Genomic DNA, 17,741 nt, shown 5'->3' with positions numbered 1-17,741 from the left:
AAATGAGCTCTGTTACCTGGGCACCCAGATTAAAAGCCCCAAACTGAACGTATCTTCAGTTGAAGTCATAGGCTTAAGACTTTAACCTGATTTGTGTTTAACTCTCTCAAGTGTGATGGAACATAAGCCCATTAAAACCAAAGGGGAATGATTTCTCTTCAAAGGCACTTGGCATGTTGTTCTGGCATAAACATAACATTGAGAAGTCCCTTGCTGATCTCCCTAATTTCACTCCCTTTCCGGATGAGTGGACAGTGGAAGATAAAGTCCTATTTGAACAAGCCTTTAGTTTTCATGGGAAGAGCTTTCACAGGATTCAGCAAATGGTATGGTAATTTTGCTTTTACTGTGGTTCATACCTGAGTGATACCTAATTCTGTTGTTAAACACTTCCTAATTATTAAATACAAAAAGTTTTCCAATCTAATTGTTAAAAATATTTTGAAATAGGTATATTTGCCTATAGTCTTACTTTCTACAACTACTCTTAATACGTGATCATTATGTTCCATTTCATTGTAATAAATTAAGATTGTGATAAGTATATGTTTAATAGACTTACTAAATAAGTTTATCATTTCAGGAAAAATCATAATTTCAGTTTTATTAAATGTTTCATTTTTAACAGGATTTTATTTTCAAATTTATATTCCTTTGGATATGAAAACTGTTGATAGAAATTCTGTATCATTTCAACGTTGTTCAGGGGCTGTTCCTTTTTTTTTTTTTTTGAAAGCAAAACTGCTCTTTATTTCTAGTTCTTAAATTTTTTGTGTTTCTAGTCAAAATTGTATAACTCTGAGAAGTTGTTGCATTAAACTCTTTTAAGTTGAATTTTGGAAATTAGAAATGTTTGCAAATATATCTAAGTGTCTTCCATAATCAAAAACAACATTTTTAATTGGAAGAGTGTATCCTTATTTGTCAATATATGACAAAGTAGTGCATGATCGTTAGTCCTTTTAATATCCAAGTCTGTTTGCATTATTTATCATCTTAAAGCCTGGATTTAAAACAAAATGATATTGAATCGCTTTTCTTTAAAACATTATGCTAAGCAACAGAAGCCAAACATAAAAGGCCACATATTGTATGATTGCACTTATACTAAATATCCAGAATAGGCAAATCTGTAGAGACAGAAAGTAGATTAGTAGTTGCCAGGGTCTGGGTTAAAGGGAGAATAGGGAGTGACTGTTAATAAGTTTAAGGTTTCTTCTTGAGGTTATGAAAATGTCTGAAATTAAATAGTGGTAGTTGCACAACTTAGTGGGTAAGCTAAAAACCTCTGAATTGTACACTTTAAATTGGTGAATTTTATGATATATGAATTATAAATCAGTTTATAAAAATCCAGTTTACAGAGGGGGTGGAAAGAGTGGAGTAACTCTAAGAAAACAAATGTGGAATATTACCATTTTGCTGTGGACCTCTGGGGCCATTCACATCATATTAGTTTGTGACATCCTTCTCTCCTTTCTCTGCTCAGAATAAATAGGAATATTTATTTACAAATATCAGTGGCATAGGCATGGTGGGGGTCTATGACTGTAGCTGCACTTTTTAATGCTATAATTCATAAAGCTACCTTGGAAAATTTTGTTCGTCTATGCTTTTGTTTGCTAAGTATCAAAGAATAGTATCAGAGATGTTATTCATTCTGTTAATCAGAGTTTATGAAAAAACTTGCTGATATTAACATATTTTTTTCAAGCTTCCAGATAAGACAATTGCTAGCCTTGTGAAATATTACTATTCCTGGAAAAAAACTCGATCTAGGACAAGCTTAATGGATCGCCAGGCTCGTAAACTAGCCAATAGACATAATCAGGGTGACAGGTAGGTTGGATGCCTTTATATAGTTACAGGTATTGCTTGTATTTCCTAAGGTAGAACAGTGATCACAGTACATTGTAAATGCTTCTTATCCTTCTATTCCTATTTCTGCTCTGACAGGAAGAACTGAGTGATCAGAAATTTTCATAGTAAGAACTTTCTTCAACTCTTTAACTGTTAATCATAGTCAGCAAACCTTTGTACTGAGTAATATTTGAATTGTATTTAATCACAAATGCTTCCCTTTAGTATTGATATATTCAGTACATATATTTAGACTATATTAACAAATATATTCGGGACTTCCCTGGTGGTTCAGTGGTTAAGTCTCCCTGCTTCCGCTGCAGGGAGCATGGTTTGATGCATGGTTGGGGAACTAAGATCCCACATGCCAAGCTGTGCAGTGAAAAAGTAAGGGAAAAAAAAAAGAAATACATTCTCTGGAAGATGGTCTTTCCACAGTTATCTGAATAACTGAAGTCCACATTATTATAGCTGTGTCTTTCTGATAGTATAAAAGATCGTTTTGCTTTCTGGTTTTTGTCTGTCTTTATCCTCCAATTGGAGAACTGAAATAATAAATATTACATCAAATTAATATATATGTTCTTTCTCCCAAATTATATTTCTTTCTAAATATCTTTCCTATTAAGTCTCTGTTTTTTAGCTGGAAATATTTGCTTAAATGATTCTATATACCTAAAAGGATAAATGTTTCTAAACACTAGAGGAATCTAAATTATGAAAACTTGTGTTCCTAAGGATAACTCCTGGGGAATATTTAGTAAAATTACTAGGTAGGTATATTACAGTTTGATAAGAACACTGCAATAGAATAAAAAGAAGTGAATTAAATTTATTAATCTTTGTTTCTTTTCAGTGATGATGACGTGGAAGAAACACACCCAGTGGATGGAAACGATAGTGATTATGATCCCAAAAAAGAAGCCAAGAAAGAGGTAATGATGATCATTAGAGTGCTTGTAATTGTTCTACAAATTCACTCCAAAAAAATGAGCAGTACTTTATATTAAGAAAAGTATTTTTATATAATGGATTAGAAGGTAGTAAATGTCAATGTTAATTGAAGTTTTTTGGAAAAGCAAAAACATCAAGAATTCCAATTAGCCAGTAGCTTAAGTAATTTGGGGATTATCTCATCCATTCAGAGGTATAAAAGCCCTCCCATGATGCCTGTTCTTTTTTTTCCTGGCCACTCTGCACGACTTGTAGGATCTCAGTTCCCTGACCAGGGATTGGACCTGGGCCACAGCAGTGAGAACCGGGAACCCTACCCACTGAGCCTCCAGGAGACGACCCACAACACCTGTTCTTTAATCCATAAAAAAGAAGTAAAATCACTCTTAGATGAGACAATATTAAGTGTAGAATATTTTTTTGGAGAACATTTAGTTTATTCCATTTTATAACAAATTAGAAATTAGTACCAGGTATGGCGATGGCACCCCACTCCAGTACTCTTGCCTGGAAAATCCCATGGACGGAGGAGCCTGATAGGCTGCAGTCCACGGGGTCGCGAAGAGTCGGACACAACTGAGCGACTTCACTTTCACTTTTCCCTTTCATGCGTTGGAGAAGGAAATGGCAACCCACTCCAGTGTTCTTGCCTGGAGAATCCCAGGGACGGGGGAGCCTGGTGGGCTGCCCTATGGGGTCGCACAGAGTCGGACACGACTGAAGCGACTTAGCAGCAGCAGCAGCAGCATACTGACACCAGTGAAAACTGAAAGCTGCTTCAAAGGAAGAGGTGGAAGAATTCCCAACTAGAAATGCAGTCACACTCCTCAATTTAATGACAGTGCTGATGACTTAAAATCTTGAAAAGTTTTAAATTGATATACATGTTCATTTATTAAGGCAAGGAATTACGTAATTGTAAAAAATATATAGACCAGATGTCAGTGGGTAAAGGCTTGTGATGTATAGGCAACTTGTGAAAATAACATTGAAAATTGGAGACACAAATGTGACTTCATCCAGTTTAATGACCCGCATTCCTCCTCTTAAGGAACTCAATGCCATGGCCTGTTCTGGCACTTGTCATCTTTCATCAATGAAATTTGAAAACTTCTACTCAGCTTGATACTTTACTGATTTTCTTACTACTGCTAAATGGTCTCAGATTCCCTGAATCCTTCATTTTTTCCCAAGCCTCCTTGTCTCCCTGAACCTTAGACCAAATGGCCATTTCCTTAAGTTGCTCTCTTCCTAGTGTTTGTAACTCCCCATTTCTCCCACTCTTGTGCTATTCCTTCTCTAACCCTGTAAACCCACAATGCTGGATAAATTGCTATTCTTGGTCTGGGGTTACAAGAGAAGATTACACAATCATGTACATTGTTGCTACTTGCAAAAAATAGTTTTCAATCTCAGCGTAACCCTTAGCATCTCTCAATTTTTAACCTGTAATTTTCAGTTTTTTGCATTGGTAAAATTAAAATAATAGGTTTGTTCTGACAATCAACTAGGTAATATATATAAAAGCATTTATTATAGTACCCAGAACATAATAAATCTTGAATAGAATTTATTGTGTAAGCAAGTATTTGAACAGTCATCCTTTTCTACACATCACCTACCACCTCCCCTCGCCCCTGAAAAACTCAGCAGATAACTTCACTTTCTACTTCAAGAAGAAAATATCAAGCAGGAATACCCTTAAATTCCAGCCCCTCCCCTAACCTCTGTGCTACCACACTACCCTTTTTATCTGAGTATATTTACACATAGGACATTATATTAAAATTACTGTCTTTTGCCCGTTAAGCTGTTAACTCTTTGAAGTCAGGGCTTCCGTAACCCTGGAACGTCTGGTACCCCCCCCCAGCACTTTACACAGTACTCACTTCCCGCTTCCTTGCTGGTGCTTGATAGGATCAGACTTTTAAAATGCCACAAATGCAGTAATATGAAATAATGAGCAGTCTGTGCTGCATGCCTCTCTTTGACAGTAAGAAAGGTCCCGCCCCTTGTTCTGTATAGTTTCATTGCTGGTTTGATCCTACCTGTCCCTGCATATTGCCTTTAGGACCTTTTCCATCAGTTTCTTTGCCATACTTTCAGCCTTTTCTCTGCAGCCCAGAAGTGTGCTCCAGTCTTTCATTTACAAGCATCACTATCTATCTTGGCATTACTTCACTCTTTGAGTTTGCTTCATTCAGCTTGCTGCCCCTTTACTTCTCTCAAACTGCTGACAGGTCAGCAGTGACCTCCTTCCTAACTGCCACATCCAGTGACTGGTTACTCAGTGCTTTCTCCTTGTGCTTCCTGTATTATTTCAAGTTATTGACCCCTCCCTTGTTCTGAAAATCTGGTTTTGACTTTTATAACACCATTCTCTGATTCCCATCTACCTTTTTAACGTGTTATTTAGTCGCTCAGTTGTGCCCAACTCTTTGTGACTGCAAGGACTGTAGCCCGCCAGGCTCCTCTGTCTGTGGAATTCTGCAGGCAAGAAGACTGGCGAGTTTCCTTCTCCCGGGGATGATCTTGACCAGAGATCAAACCTGTGTCTTTTGCATTGGCAGGCAGATTCTTTACCCCTGAGCCGGCGTGGAAGCCACTTTTAACCATTGTGTCTCGGTTTTAGTGACTTCTTTTTCTCTTTCTCAATTACTCTGTTCATTGTGTGATTACTGTTTCTAATTTTCTCTCTCAGATAACTGTAAAGTTTATTCTTTTCTCTTTGGTCTTTTAGGTGACTGCCTTATTTTTAGGTTCTCATCTCATCTCTTCTCTGAATTACTGACATTTTCTATCCTATCTTAATTTACCTTATCTCCAGACATTGCACCACACCTTCCAAGACCATTCTCTACACTGCTGCCAAGACAGCCTTTTAAAACCAAATGTACTGCTTGCAGTTCCTCCATGGCTTTGTCCATAGGATAAAACACAACCTTTCTAGTTAGACATTCTCCACCCCACCCTGTTATTTCACATTGCTAAGAGAGTTTCAGGTAAGTGTTTTCGTGCCCTGGCTTTTGCTCTTTGTTGGTCTGTTTTTTCTAGTATTCCCTTTCTTCCCAAATATGCCTGGCAAATTCCTTGTAACTCTGCAATATGTAGCTTGTCTATGAACTCCCCTTGCCTTAATGTTGAATTGATTGCTTCCTTGTTTTTCTTTAAATCCACTGCAGTCCTCACTGAGCTGAGTGGAACTTGTGTACATCTGATCTCCCCTCACCTGCCTGCCTTTCCTTGAGTGGTATAAGCTCTTAAGGAGCAAGAAATGAGTCTCAACTGCAGGGCCTGGTACATAGTATGCAGTCAGTCAAATATATTAACAGATAAGAATATATTCTATAAACTCTTAATTGCTGTACCAATATGAGAGATTAGGGATTTGGGTTTAGTTACCTAGGAAATGTGTGTATGTGGAATACTGTTTTGCCCAACCATGCGAGGTGATCCTTAAACATTTGGTCTTTTGTTTGCCAGTGATCTCATTCCATTAGCAAAAGACAGTGAGGGGAGAAAATTTTAAAAGTGCTAAAAACATGCTGCAGGGCCGTGGTCCAGGGCTGGCCTGTGTGTCAGCAGTTTCGTTCAGTTGCCTGCTCTTTCCCAGATGATAGGGGCACCGGGCAGGGAATGGTGCTGTAACATTGCCTTTAACACAGACCTGCTTCTGCAAGTTAATGACGCATTATATGGAAAGGTTTTTATTTTTAACTTTTAAAAATTATGAAACTATACATACCATAGACTATGTACAATTTGAAGAATAGTAATAAACACCAGTGTGTCCATCACTGAGCTTAAGAAGAAACAGAAGTCCTTTGTTTTCTTTATTGCACCCCGCTCCTGTCTTTGCAGTGGGAACCTGGAAGGAAATCGTAAACATCCATTGCATGATGTGCCACCACTTACCTACTCCACTTAATGGACATTCTTTCTAGCTGCTTCTTCTTACGAACAATACTGATAAGAGCATATCCTGGATACATACATATACAACAGCTCCTGTGCGATAGCAGTTCTCAGCAAGGTTTAGTATTACCTGCATAAGGGACATGTAAAAATTATGGAGGTGTTTCTGGTTGATGGACACTCTTAGCATATAGTGGGAAACGGATGCCAGCTCTCCTGAAGTACGCAGTGCAGATTATTCCACCAAAATGCCAACTACGACTTAGTGAGTAGTAATACCCTACAATTGTTTGGAGCGGCATTACTCTATTTAGACTGTAACCATGTTTAACTTTTCCTGGGTGTGCGCGAGCTAAATCACTTCTGTCGTGTCCGACGCTTTGTGACCCTGTGATCTGTAGCCCACTAGGCTCCTCTGTTCATGGGATTCTCCAGGCAAGAATACTGGAGTGGGTTCCATCCCCTCCTCCAGGGGATCTTCCTGACCCTGGCATCAAACCCACATCTCCTACATTGCAGGCGGGTTCTTTATCATTAGCCCCAGTCTATTTTAGACTATAACTGTGTTTGACTTTCCTAGATAATGGCAAATCATTTTCTACATTTGATGTACTTCTATTGGCTATGAGAGTACTCATTACCCAACTTCCTTGCCAATAGTTGAGGACTTCCCAGGTGGCTCAGAGGTAAAGAATCCGTGTGCCAATGCAGGAGACATAGGTTCAGTCCCTGGATCAAGAAGATTCCCTGGAGAAGGAAATGGCAACCCACTCCAGTATTCCTGGCTGGAGAATTTCAAGGACAAAGGAAACTGGCGGGCTACACTCCATGGGGTTGCAAAGAGTCAGACACGACTGAGTATGCAGCATTCACTGCCAGTACTTTATATGATAAGACTTGCAAGATGTTAGCAATCTGATAATCTGAAATGGTATCTCATTGTGTTCTCAGTTCGTTCATCAGATTACTAATGAGGCTGATTATTTTTCCATCTGTTTATTATATATTATTATGTCTTTTTTAAAGTGCTTATTTGTGTTTGTTTTTTATCTTTTGGTTTGGTTTTGTCTTTTTCTTAAAGAGAATGTGTGAATTTTTTTCTTACTGAATTCCTTGTATTTGCTAGATACTAATTTTTTGGTTAAGTGTGTTGCAGAGAGCTTTTAGCAGTTCTTGGTTTATCTTTTTTTACTCTCTTTACATGCTTTGATGAACAGCTGTTTCATCAAAAGTACGTAAATATTCAAATTTCAATATTCTATATTTTTTTCCGTAAATTTAAAAATTTTGCTTTTTACACTTATGTCCTTTATCTGTCAGTAATTAGGTTTGGTTTATGTTGTCAGATAAAGACCCATTTGTTTTTTTGTTTTGTTTTCTAATATGAAAATGAGTTCATCTCTTTCAACTGGTCTGCCAAATCAGCTTTATCATGGATGAGGTTTCTATATAAGTATGGCTCTCTAGGGGCTTCCCTGCTGGCTCAGATGTTAAAGAATCCACCTGCAGTGCAGGAGACCCGAGTTCAATCCCTGGGTTGGGAAGATCCCTTGGAGAAGGGAATGACAACCCACTCCAGTATTCTTGCCTGGAAAATTCCATGGTCAGAAATGGTCAGAGGAGCCCGGCAGGCTACTGTCTATGGGGTTGCAGAGACTCAAATTAACATTTGCACTTTCACTGGCTTTCTAGTCTCCTTCTCCTGTCAGTCGCATGTCTTAACTAGTATAACTTTATAATAAACCTTGATAGCTGCTGGGATGATTCCCCTTACTTGGTAGTGCTTCTTAAGGCTTTCTTGGCTATTTTTGGACCTTTATCTCAAACTTCAAAGTAGGAGAGCCCTACTTGATATTCCATTGAATCTATATGTAAACTGGAGAGAAATGAAATCTTTGTTACCTGTTTGTAGATTCATTTGCATTTCCTATATAGAGGTTTATATTATCTGAAAATAATAGCAATTTTATTTCTTTTCAATCCTTATAATACTTTTTATTTCTGCCCTTACTGAACTGGTTAGAATCACCAGTATAATGTTGGAGAGAAGTTATAATAGCAAATATTTTTATTTTATTCCTGACTTTAGAGAGAATAATTTTAGGTTTCAGCATCAAGTGGGATGTTTTTGAAGGTTTTGGACTTGCTTACCTGACTGTCAGCTAGCATTCCTCTATAACCTGGTGGTCCCCTAGTAATCTGGCTTCTTACCATGGCTGGTTTCCTCCAAAGTAATCATCCCCAAAGCAGAGAGAGAAGGTACCTAGCCATTTCTGGCCTAGCCTTGCAAGTTACTCAGTGTCACACGTGTTACATTCTGTTGGTTATAAGTGAGCTACTGAACTTGGTCCAGAATCAAGGAGAATAGGATAGAGAGTCTCTCTTCTCTGTGGTTGGAATGCTGAGGAATTTGGGGATATGTTTTAAAACCTCCAAATCTAGAATGTTGAATTTTCATGAATGTTTTTCCATGTGTGCTTGAGTGTAATATTTTTAGTTATTGGTTATAGGGTTTTTTTTAATGTGTCTTAATTGAAGCTTATCAGTTAATACAGTTGAAATCGATATTCTGTTACTGCTTGCCTACTTGCTAGTATTGGTTTTGTAGGTGTTTATGTGCTTTTCTGATGGATTATTGAGAAATAACTGTATTTCGAAGCTATTATTTATTAAATGTGTAGAAATGGTTTTGTTGAATTTGAAACTTTTATCTTCTACTTTTAAAGATTATTTGTCTGGTATAGCTCTATCTGCCTCCTGAGAAATCTGTATTCAGGTCAAGAAGCAACAGTTAGAACCGGACATGAAACAATGGACTGGTTCCAAATTGGGAAAGGAGAGGAGTATGTCAAGGCTGTTGTATATTGTCACCCTGCTTATTTAATTTATATGCAGAGTACATCATGTGAAATGCTGGGCTGGTAAAGCACAAGCTGGAATCAAAATTGGCGGCAGAAATATGAATAACCTCAGATATGCAGATGACACCACCCTTATGGCAGAAGGCGATGAAGAACTAAAGAGCCTCTTGATGAAAGTGAAAGAGAACCTAAAGCTGGCTTAAAACTCAGCATTTGAAAAATGAAGATCTTGGCATCCGGTTCCATCACTTAATGGCAAATAGATGAGAAAACAATGGAAACAGTGACAGCCTTTATTTTCTTGGATTCCAGAATCATTGCAGATGGTGATAGTAATTGCAGCCGTGAAATTAAAAGACAATTGCTCCTTGGAAGAAAAGCTATGACCAGCCTAGGTGGTGGTTTAGTCACCACCTAGGTTGTGACCAACCTAGACAACATATTAAAAAGCAGAGACATTACTTTGCCAACAAAGGTCCGTCTAGTCAAAGCTGTGGTTTTTCCAGTAGTCATGTATGAAAGTGAGAGTTGGACCATAAAGAAAGCTGAGCACCAAAGAATTGATGTTTTTGAACTATGGTGTTGGAGAAGACTCTTGAGAGTCCCTTGGACTGCAAGATCAAACTAGTCAATCCTAAAGGAAATCAGTCCTGAATATCCATTGGAAGGACAAATGCTGAAGCTGAAGCTCGAATACTTGGGCCACCTGATGCGAAGAACTGACTCATTAGAAAAGACCCTGATGCTGGGAAAGATTGAAGGCAGGAGAAGGGGATGACAGAGGATGAGGTGGTTGGATGACATCACCGACTCAATGGACATGAGTTTGAGCAAGCTCCAGGAGTAGTTGGTGGTGGACAGGGAAGCCTGGCCTGTTGCAGTCCGTGGGGTTGCAAAGAATTGGACATGACTGAGTGACTAAGCTGAACTGATAGCTCTGTCATCTTTCTTTTGTTGTGTTTGACTGGTATCGTTATTCCTTACTTTCAACATTTCTGTGTCCTCATATTTTAAGTACATGTCTTACAGGAACAGATATGTGCTATTTTTTATTTTATCTAGAGAATTTAGCCCCTTTATACCAGTTATGATTGATATTTGTATCTTTGTTATTTCTTATTTTTATCTTCTATATGACTTACTTTCTTTTTGGATCAAGAATTCATCTCTTGTTTGATTTTTTTATTTTACTGTCTACTCGTTAGGAATGTTTCTATATTTCTATTCTTACTGTATACTCTGGAAGTTTTATCCTGCATATTTAACTTTTAAAGTCTAATTTTGGTGCTTTTAATGAGTTTCTGGTTAAGTCCAAGATGCTTTGACTTCAGCCACTACCTTCTTGTTTTATATGCTATTTTTTTTCCAGTTTTAGTTAACATCTTATTTTTTAATATATTGCATTAGACATATAGTCAGTGTTAGATTTACTAAGCTAACAAGAAATTTACCCAATTTTTAATACTTAAAATACTTAATTTTGCTTACCTTTCGTTCTTGAATCTTAGAACTTTCTTTGAAAATAATTTTTCTTTTTTCCTAAGTGTATCTTTTACAGATTAATTTAATGAGACTCTATTGATTATGAACACAGTCAGTTTTGGAATGTCCAAAATGCCTATTTCTTAAACCCTTAGTTTTTCTGGGGTTAGACTCCTAGGTTGACCGATATTATTTGAAGATATTCTGCTGCTTTCTGATTTCTATCATTGCTTTAGAGAAGTCTGTTGTCAGGCAGTCTGCTTTCATTCCTTTGGAGGTAATTTTTAAATTTTTTTTTATTGCTTTACAATATTGTGTTGGTTTCTGCCATACATCAACATGAATCAGCCATAGGTATACATATGTCTCCTCCCCCTTGGACCTCCGTCCCACCTCCCACCCCATCCCCGCCCTCTAGGCTGTCACAGAGCACCTGATTTGAGCTCCTTGCATCATATAGCAAATTTCCTCTGGCTCTCTGTTTTACATATGGTAATTTATGTTTCCATGCTGCTCTCTCAGTTGGCCCCACCCTCTCCTTCCCCAACTGTGTCCACAAGTCTGTTCTCTCTGTCTGCATCTCCATTGCTGCCCTGCAAACAGGCTCATCAGTACCATCTTTCTAGATTTTATATATATATGTGTGTGTGTGTGTGTGTGTGTGTGTGTATATATATATATATATGTGCTAACTGCTACTGCTAAGTCACTTCAGTCATGTCCCACTCTGTGTGACCCCATAGATGGCAGCCCACCAGGTTCCCCTGTCCCTGGGATTCTCCAGGCAAGAACACTGGCATGGGTTGCCATTGCCTTCTCAAATGCATGAAAGTGAAAGTGAAGTCACTCAGTCATGTCCGGCCCTTAGCGACCCCACGGACTGTAGCCCACCAGGCTCCTCCATCCATGGGATTTTTCAGGCAAGAGTACTGGAGTGGGGTGCCATTGCCTTCTCATATATATATATATATATATATATGTATGTATGTTAGTGTACGATATTTGTTTTTCTCTTTCTGACTTAATTCACTCTGTATAACAGGCTTTAGGTTCATCTACCTCATTAGGGCTGACTCAAATGTTTTTTTTTGTGGCCAAGTAATATTCCATTGTATGTATGTACCACAGCTTCTTTATCCATTCATCTGTCAATGGACATCTGGATTGCTTCCTAGTTATTTTCAATAGTGCTGCAACATCTCTTTTTAGTTATGGTTTTCTTAGGTTACATGCCGATTAGTGGGATTGTTGGGTCATATGGTAGTTCTGTTCCTAGTTTTTTTAAGGAATCTCCATAATGTCTGCCAACAGTGCAAGAGGGTGCTCTTCTCCACACCCTTCTTTGGAGGTAATTTAACTTTTCTCTTTGTCTGCTTTTATGATCTCTTCTTTGTCTTTAATGTTCGTAGTTTCATTTTGAAGTATATAGCTATGGATTTCTTTTTTTTGAAACTTGTTTTGGATTCCTTTGTATTTTCTAAATCCTATCTTAAGTTCTGTAAAATTCTCATTTGTTGAATCTTTGAATCTAAAGTCTCCTTCATTCTCTCTATGCTGTCTTTTGAGAATTCTTTTAGAAATGTAATGGACTTTTCACACATCTCAATCACTCATGCATTCCATGTCTTTCCATACTTCCATGCTATGTTTTGGGCATTTTTCTCATAGGTGATTTCAGAGTCACTAATTTTCTTTTGAGCTCTGTCTAGTCTGCTGGGTAGGTGATTTCAGAGTCACTAATTTTCTTTTGAGCTCTGTCTAGTCTGCTGAGTAACCCATCCATTGAATTTCTAATCTGATTTATAATATTTTTTATTTCCAGATGTTCTGTTTGGTTTTTTTTGCCTGTCTGCTTGGTCAGTTTTGATGGACTCATTTCTTATAAGAATATTCCATATTTTCAATTCTTTCTTTCTTTGTACATGTATAACATCTTTATTGTATTCTCTTTATCCAGTAATTATAATAGTTGTGATCTCTACAGATATAATTCTGTTGTTTGCCTTCTGCAGTGTTTTACTCAGGAGGCTTGTTTGGCAGTTTGTAGTTGTGAGCTCATTTTCCTTGGAACATGTTTGTTGAAAATTTTCAAGACGTGCGTTTACAGTGCATTCTTCTAAAGACAGCTTGCATTTACTTCTGCTAACTGAAAGCCCTACCAACCTGAGACACTCTAAAGTAAATTTTTGATTTGAGGTTTTTCAGGCCAGACAGTTCATATAAATTTAGTCTCCAAACCTGTCTGAATATAGGCCTGTGGCTAGGGATTCTCAGGAAAGACTCTTTTTGGTTTCTTTGCTTTCCTTTGAGCCAAGGTTGAAGTAGTCTTGACTTTCTTTAAATCATCCTCCCAGGGTCATTTTTCCTACTTTGCACGATGTTGGAGCCCCCTCCCCTTCCAGAGTTCTGGCTTTCACTCTTGTGCTCTTCACCTGTTGTCCATTGTTCTTTAGGCACATGTCAGCTCCTGCATCCTTGCTTATCTCTCTAGATTCCTGCTTTCTCATTATTTCTGGTCTCGGAGGGATTTCTTCACGTCTCTGCCAGCTCAGAAATGAATTTTAAAAGATTTTTTAAAATACTTGATCTAGCAATTTTAGGAGTGCTATACTGGGAGGATTTTCCCTGAACATCAAATCTTTCATGTGTTGCTTTGAATTGAGTTTTAAGGAACAGATTGAGTTACAGTACTGGGTACTATATAATTATATTATGACTTTTATGCAGAGTTCCTTTTTTAAGGAATTATTAAATCTATTCAGTATATTGTCTTCAGCCTAATGGGACACAATTTCTAATGGATTCCTCTCTTAGAAGCACAGAATAACATTGTATTTTTACATCACACTTTTTAAGAATATTGCAAATATAATAATGAAATCCTACTTAAGAGTTCATGGTGGTCATTATTAGAGCTTTTTAAACCTCTTCCAAAGTGAAAATTTCAGTGTTACTTTATTCACAGGTAAATAGACTTGGAGTTTAGAAATGTTGTTAGTATTAAAATAATCTTGTGCTCTTTTTAATTTTTAGAGGCATAGTTCTCTTTCAACAACTCGGAAGTGAGAATAAAATGTTATCTCTTTTTTACCAGTTTTCTGAGCTACCAATTGTCATGATTCGTAATTTGCCCCTTTTTTTACTTTCTTTAAAACTTTTCACTTAGTAAGTTGTAGCTTACCACCCCCTCTTATTGCTGAGAGAAAGTATATCCCATCTTGAAATCGTGAAGCAAACTAAAATAATGTAAAATCCACCTTATTTTTTCATTTGTTCAGAGTCTTCTGGGCATAGAAACCTAACATTTTATTGAGTGGATTAATGAAACATATGTTATGTTGTATGCTCATTTCCCCCTAATTACTAGTTGTTGTGAGTGTGTGTGTTTGGACTCATATGTAATATAATTGGTTAGAAGTATTTAGTAGGTGCACTTAATGTAACAGATACTTCTATTAGTAATCTATTAGTAATAGACTGTTTTCAACTTATACCTGTATACAAGCCCAGATGACCTATTATAATTTTTTCTTCCAGGGTAATACTGACCAGCCTGTCCAAACTAGCAAGATTGGACTTGGGAGGAGAGAATATCAGAGTTTACAACACCGCCATCATTCTCAGCGTTCTAAGTGCCGTCCACCTAAGGGCATGTATTTAACCCAAGAAGACGTGGTAGCTGTTTCCTGTAGCCCCAATGCAGCCAACACCATCCTGAGGCAACTGGACATGGAGTTGATCTCTTTAAAACGTCAGGTATTTTATAAAAATCATTATTTTTGATGATTCTGTCCATTTTGCTTATTTACTTTATCCCTGTAAACTCAGTTTTTTGTACAGATTTTCTCCACCACTCAGTTACATAATCTTTATCTTTCTTATTTACCTTGTTTTCAAATTAGAAGGTGCCACTGAGTATTTTAGATTTGAATCCCAGCATTGCTACTGTTAGCTCTGTGATGTTGGGAAATAATAGAATCTAAGCTTCCATTTTTTATTTGTAAAATTGGAGATGATAATCTTACTTCTCTTGCAGATGGTTGAGAATTGAGATAATACATCTGGATTGTCATCATTAGCACCAGTAGTAGCAGCAGCAGTATTTAAAAGTTTCTTGAGCATAATCAGGTAGTGGGTAAGGTTTTAGAGTCAGTGATCCTAAGTTCTAAACCTAGCTACACTGTCTACTTCCTGCACAACCCTAGGGGAGCTGTTTAACTTCTCTCAACTTCAGTTTCTCTGTCTTAAAATGAGGATAATGATATTTTGGTTGGGAGGAATTAACAAGGTAATATAGGGTAAATGCTTAAAAGATGAGTACCTTGCACATAATACATACTCATTAATGGTTGTTATTAGTTCTCCAGTCTTTCTCTGGTTTTTCCTTTATTTATTTATTTCTGTTGTTGTTTTAAGTTTTAAGTCTGGGCTTTCTTGGTATAAATTAACCAACCTTTCAAGTGAAGTGAAATGAAGTTGCTCAGTCGTGTCCGACTCTTAGCGACCCCCTGGACTGCAGCCTACCAGGCTCCTCCGTCCATGGGATTTTCCAGGCAAGAGTACTGGAGTGGGGTGCCATTGCCTTCTCCATGACATTTCATCTAACTCCCAAAAGATTTTTTTTTTCTGTTCCTTGTTTGTTGAAACATCTGAATTTATCTTTTATTCATCCCTTGCCTGTGTTACTCTCTCAACACACACAAACTCAAGTGGTAGATTATTTTATCTCTGAAATTGCCTTTAAATCAATCCCCAGCTTTTTAATCTCATTCCTACTACCCTAGTTATGGCCCTTATCACCTCTTTTCTGACTATAACTATCATGTTGATTCTCCTTGCTATCTACCTCTTCTCAGTCCCATGTTACACATTTTATCAATGTTATTCTTTTAAAATACTGGTGTAATCAACATCACTCATTTTAAAATGCTTCATTAATTCCTACTTGGCCTTTAGCAGGTTATTTGCAGAGCTAGACAGAAATTTATAGGAAGGGCATGTTAAATTTAAAATTCATCATGAGTGAGGAAACTACTGAAGGATTTAAAAGAGGTGTAACATGGTCATATTTATATTTTTCAGCTATATCTCTTTTTTTTTTTTGTAGTTGCTTTAGGGATTACAACATGCACCCTTAGCTTACAGTGCATCCTTGTTTAGATGTCACAGTATGCACCGTTAGAGTTAGTATTATTACCACTTCCATATAATGTAAGAACTTTGCAACAGGGTAGTATGGGACCGAGATGGTTTTTCTGTATCCTAAACATTCAGATTTCTCTACCCCTTGACCCTGGTTACTTACCCAAACTGCTTTTATATTTCTGTTTTCTTCTCCAGCAAAGTTCCAGAATAAATATCAAAATCTACCACATTAGTTTCCTCTGCTTTCTTACCACTTATTTTCAGAGGCTTCCCAATCTAGTTTCTGTCCCACACCCCATCCCAGTTCTGCCACTGAATAAGCTGTCTTAAGATTGTTTATGAACAAGTTCCCCAGTCGAGTGCCCTCTTCTTGGTTCTTAACTCTTTTGAAAGCCACCTCCTCCTCCTTAGAATTCCTTTCTTTTGACTTACAGTGCTGGATTTTCAAGTATATATAGTATATATTTGATTTGAATGCTTTACCTTTAGTCAAACCATAAATGTGTGTAAGACTCCCATCTTCCAACCCACAGCACCGCTTCTCTTTAGAGAACTTCTAAAACACTTTGCCTGTGATATTTTCTAAAGTGCTCAGAATTTTTTTTAAATAATGAATAAAATGTTCTCAGCCACCTGTAAATCATACTTAGTCATCAGTACTACTACTCCACTATTACTTCACTTGTAAGCCATTTTTATTGATTTTTTAAAAAATTATTTATTTATTTATTTTTGGCTGTGTTGAGTCTCTGGGCTGCATGAGGGCTTTCTCTGGTTGCTGTGAGCAGGGGCTGCTCTTCGTTCTGGCACGCGGACTTCTTATTGTAGTGGTTTCCCTCCTTGCCAAGCACAGGCTTCAGTAGTTGTGGTTCACAGGCTTAGTTGCTCTATGGCATATGAATCTTCCTGGACCAGGGATTGAACCTGTGTCCTCTGTGGATTCTTAGCCACTGGACCACCAGGAACGTCCTTTGTTGATTCTTGTGAAAGAACTTTTTTAAAGCTTTAAGTCCCTTTCTTGGATATTCATTTGATGTGTAGCATAGTGAAGATTTGCATTCTTAGATTTACAAATTCTACCATTTATTATCCCAAGCATCTCATAAGCAGTGTCCAGGCTGATTTCTTCCATGTCCACGAGTAATCTGGTCCCCTTTTTGCAGTCCCTGTCTGGTTGAATAACACCATGTATACTCAGTTACTCCAGCCAGTGACAAAAGAGTTATCCTTGATTCCTCCTTCTCCCTAATTCTCCACAATCAGTTGTTTACAAAGATGTCTTAATTTTGTTTCCAAGTTATTTATTTGACCCATCTCTTGTACCACCACCACTCCTTCATTTCTACTGTTTAAATCGAAGTCCAGTTTTGCTCTAGTGCTTGTTTTGAAATCATGAATCTGTTCCAACATCATTGATATACATGGGGACAATTTGAACATAATGTGACTTTTGCATTTGCTTACATGTGATTTTTGTTAGTGAAAAACTACAGCTAGCTGAGTATATGCCCACATAGTTCCCAT

The 17,741-nt window shown here is 37.4% G+C and overlaps 1 protein-coding gene across 5 annotated transcripts in view; it reads left to right on the top strand.

Annotated features, from left to right (window-relative positions):
* RCOR3 (REST corepressor 3) overlaps positions 1–17,741 on the top strand; it is a 53,361-nt gene that overhangs the window by 14,831 nt on the left and 20,789 nt on the right. For 4 of the 5 annotated variants that reach the window (XM_055583048.1, XM_055583049.1, XM_055583044.1 and 1 more), the window contains exons 5-8: positions 165–326; positions 1,715–1,839; positions 2,717–2,795; positions 14,610–14,828. In XM_055583048.1, coding sequence (XP_055439023.1) covers positions 165–326; positions 1,715–1,839; positions 2,717–2,795; positions 14,610–14,828 — 585 coding nt within the window. The remainder of the gene's footprint in view (positions 1–164; positions 327–1,714; positions 1,840–2,716; positions 2,796–14,609; positions 14,829–17,741) is intronic. The other variant, XM_055583047.1, reaches the window with a different exon arrangement.

The sequence above is a fragment of the Bubalus kerabau genome, chromosome 5 (genome assembly GCF_029407905.1).
Source record: "Bubalus kerabau isolate K-KA32 ecotype Philippines breed swamp buffalo chromosome 5, PCC_UOA_SB_1v2, whole genome shotgun sequence".
NCBI classification, from domain to species: Eukaryota; Metazoa; Chordata; class Mammalia; order Artiodactyla; family Bovidae; genus Bubalus; species Bubalus kerabau.
The sequence above is the reverse complement of the archived record's forward strand: the minus strand, read 5'-3'. Positions and strand labels throughout refer to the sequence as shown.